This window comes from Amphiura filiformis, chromosome 18 (genome assembly GCF_039555335.1).
Source record: "Amphiura filiformis chromosome 18, Afil_fr2py, whole genome shotgun sequence".
NCBI classification, from domain to species: domain Eukaryota; kingdom Metazoa; phylum Echinodermata; class Ophiuroidea; order Amphilepidida; family Amphiuridae; genus Amphiura; species Amphiura filiformis.
The window spans coordinates 57,699,672-57,703,165 of NC_092645.1; the positions used below are offsets into that span (position 1 = coordinate 57,699,672).

Below are 3,494 nucleotides of genomic sequence, written 5' to 3' on the forward strand. Positions count from 1 at the left end.
AACATAAAAATGTCGGCTTATATAAAGGTCTCAGAAACGATTTAAAACGTTTTGTATGAAAACACACTACAACAATATTTTAAAAATGTTTTCAAAATGTTATTGTAAAATATTTTTGGCAAACATTTTTAGCTAAAATTTTGTTCACTTAAATAACATTATGTTAGAATATTGGCAGTAGGTTATCAACAAATGTTTCTGAATGTTATGAAAACGTTATCTACCCACTATATGTCCTTTATATAACCCGACATTTAAACGTTTTCTGGCAACCTTTTCTAACCTTTTGTGAATAATGTCGAAAACGTTTTGTGTTTACTGGGCCTCTATAAATCAGGAATCTATTGCATTCTGTTTTCCATTACTATGCTCTAACACAAGGAAATACTTGGTAGATTTCCCCCCCTTTTCAATCCATTCAGCTCTAGTTCGCACTTGAGGACCTTTTGCTTCATAATTATAATGATATTTTAACTTATTTTTTATTTCTTCATATCGTACATTTAAATTATCATCTTTATCATCTTATCATTTTGATCAATTTCCTTTTCAATCTCCTCCAGTTGGGTCTGAAGTGTTAGCTTTCGTTTGATATAAAAACTCTTCTGATTGGATGAAGGGAACATGCGAGGTTTTGACAAAAACCAATCACAGATGCCGTATTTTCCACTAGTCACCAGCTAGAAGCTGACACAGCTCTCAACCGTGTATATAGTGTAATCCGTCAACAGACTGTGTGGAGACAGGGCATTGCTGGGTTACGTCTAGTATTGGGTATTCGTAACTTTAAGAACGGTTACCTGAGTTACGAATGGTTAAAAGTTTAGAAAATGGACCCCTGGAGTTATAAGCAGAAAGGTCAAAGGTCACAATCAGATTCCACATGGGCAAAACCTGAATAAAAAATTCCTTAAAGCGAATGGCTCCCATTATGCATGTTATGCATGTATAAAGATGTTCCATCATAAACATGGTTCCATACAGACTTTTGACTGTTTAATTAACTATGATCATTCTGTTCAGATATCTCCTCTTTCTCGCACTGAAACAATACCACCCTAATATGTTTTGAGAGATACGGTTTACACTGGCCCAGTCAAGTTCAAATATAATTAGTGTTGACTGATCTACCAAAATGCTATACTTTGATCATGTTGATAGTTTCGTTTACATGGGTAATATGATTATCGAAGATGAACAATTAGTTTGAAGAAACTCTTGGAGCAGTTTTCAGGTTTTGATACCTGTGGAGACCGAATTTTGACTTCTGTATAAATAACTTTGACACATTGTATCTCAAAATGCCTACTGCTTACAGAGAACTTTTTTCACACTGAACAATCCTTTATGTTTAGTGTGTATAATACGTTTTCTAAATGTTCCATCTCTGTCTCTCCGTAGTTAACAAATGGGATGATATGGGACCATTCCGAAATTTTGCTCTGGCATGCTTCCATCGATTTGGGATCGGTACCGCACGTTTTGAAGAGCCAATTAGTAAGGAAAGCACGAAACTGATTGGAGAATTAGTCCGCCTTAAAGGTCAACCAGTGGATCTTACTTCGTATTTCAATAATGCCGTATCAAACATTATCTGCAAAGTCGTTTTGGAACTCGATTTGAGTTTTCTGACGAGCGATTTAATCGACTTACAAGTCTTATGAACCGTTACACTGAACTAGATGGGTCAGGTGGCTTGGAAATATTCATCCCAATCAACATTCCAAGTAAAGCGAAACAAGAACTGGAACAAATTGCAGACGAGATATTTGCATTCATTAACAACATAACTGAAAGTCATCGTAAGAACTTTGACCCCGAAAACATGGATGACGTAATCGATATGTGGTTGAATGAAATACGACTTCACAAATCCGATGATCCTAATTCATTCCGCCATCCAGATAATATGCCCGGGCTAATCTTCCTCCTTTTCTTAGCGGGGACAGACACAACTTCAACTGCTCTTCTATGGGCCACTCACTACCTGGTCCGTAATTCTAAGGTGCAGGATCGCATTCATCGCGAGATCAAAACGGTTGTTGGTAGTAACCGGTTACCACAGCTGTCCGATAAACCGAATCTCCCTTATACACAAGCCGTTCTTAAGGAGCTTAACCGCATCGTTTCACTTGTGCCGCTGGCGCCTTTTCATGTAGCAGGAAACACGACAACTTTCCGTGGTTACACCATCCCGAAGAATAGCGTGGTGGTTCCTAACTTATATGCAGGGCTGCATAGCTCTGATTTGTGGGGAGATCCAGAAGAGTTTAGACCAGAACGCTTTTTGGACGATGAAGGTAACCTTCTTGAACCGGATGAAGCGATTCCATTTGGAGTAGGTAAGTAAGAAGAATACTTGTAGATGATTTTCATTTTATCCGGGGTGAGTATGCGTTCTTCAATACGGACCATGCGTTTATACGTGCGTACATTTCGCTTGACTCGTGTTGCGTTTGCTGGTCATCTGCATATCACTCTGCTGGTCACACGGTCACACGGAGTCACATTGTTTACACTGGGTGGGTGTGTCTTGAGATTTATTTGTGATTGACATCTAATATTGTGTTTTGATATGAAGCTATCGAACTTTACCATTTCTCTAGGATATGCTTTTACCGTCATAAGAAAGTGCATTCACTCACAATTTGTAGGACCAGTATGTTGCCGGCCAAGGTTCATAAAAAAGAAATTTAATGAGATATTTACTTGATTATAAAACAGTTACCATAATAAAACATGCTTCTATTTTTTCTGTTGTAGGGCGCCGCGGTTGTCTTGGTGAGGCTCTCGCGAGACAAGAACTCTTCCTCTTCTTGACTCATCTCCTGCATCAGTTCAAATTTGAGAAGACATCTGAGGACGCGCCTTTGCCTACCTTGATACCTGTCGACGGGGGTATCCTACACCCAGAATCATACAAAATTAGAGTCATTCAGAGACCATGCCTCGGGTCCGTGGATGACGACTGGCATGGTAGACCATCACATCATTAATCAACCCAAAACACTGATCCTACGAATCTGTAGACAGTTGTCTTCCACTTCCTATAAATCTATGGGACAGTCCCGCCGACACGGGGGGGGTTGTAAGGGGTGCGTTACCCCGTACCTGGGGTCCTAGGGGAGCTTAGTAAAAATATGGAAAACATACCTCAATAGGTCCATAAAAGCAAAGAAACTGGACCTCAGGGGCCCGTAAAAAGTATAGAAAAGATACCATGTAATTATGGGATCTTTTCTTTACTTTATTATAATGGGCTAACTAAGGTCTCCTTTCTTTGCTTTTGGCTCACTGTAATGGCTCTGTTTCTCTTTTTACGGGCCCATTAAGGTATATTTTCTTTGCTTTTTACAGGTATATTAAGGATTAAGGTCTCTTTTCTTCTCTTTACCGGCTCTTTGACGTCCCGCTTCAGAGCAATCAAAAGAGAGTAGCGTTCTCGTAAAAAAGATAAGTGTATTATTTAACCCGACGATTCCACCGGCTTTGAC

General features: G+C 39.3%; 1 protein-coding gene across 1 annotated transcript; it reads left to right on the plus strand.

Moving 5' to 3' along the window:
• Positions 1–1,407: 1,407 nt before the first annotated feature.
• Positions 1,408–3,068, plus strand: LOC140139527 (cytochrome P450 2U1-like). The gene is made up of 2 exons (XM_072161249.1): positions 1,408–2,342; positions 2,764–3,068. The coding sequence occupies exons 1-2, from the start codon at positions 1,661–1,663 to the stop codon at positions 2,994–2,996; spliced, it is 915 nt and encodes a 304-aa protein (XP_072017350.1). The 5' UTR covers positions 1,408–1,660; the 3' UTR covers positions 2,997–3,068.
• The last annotated feature ends 426 nt before the right edge of the window (positions 3,069–3,494 follow it).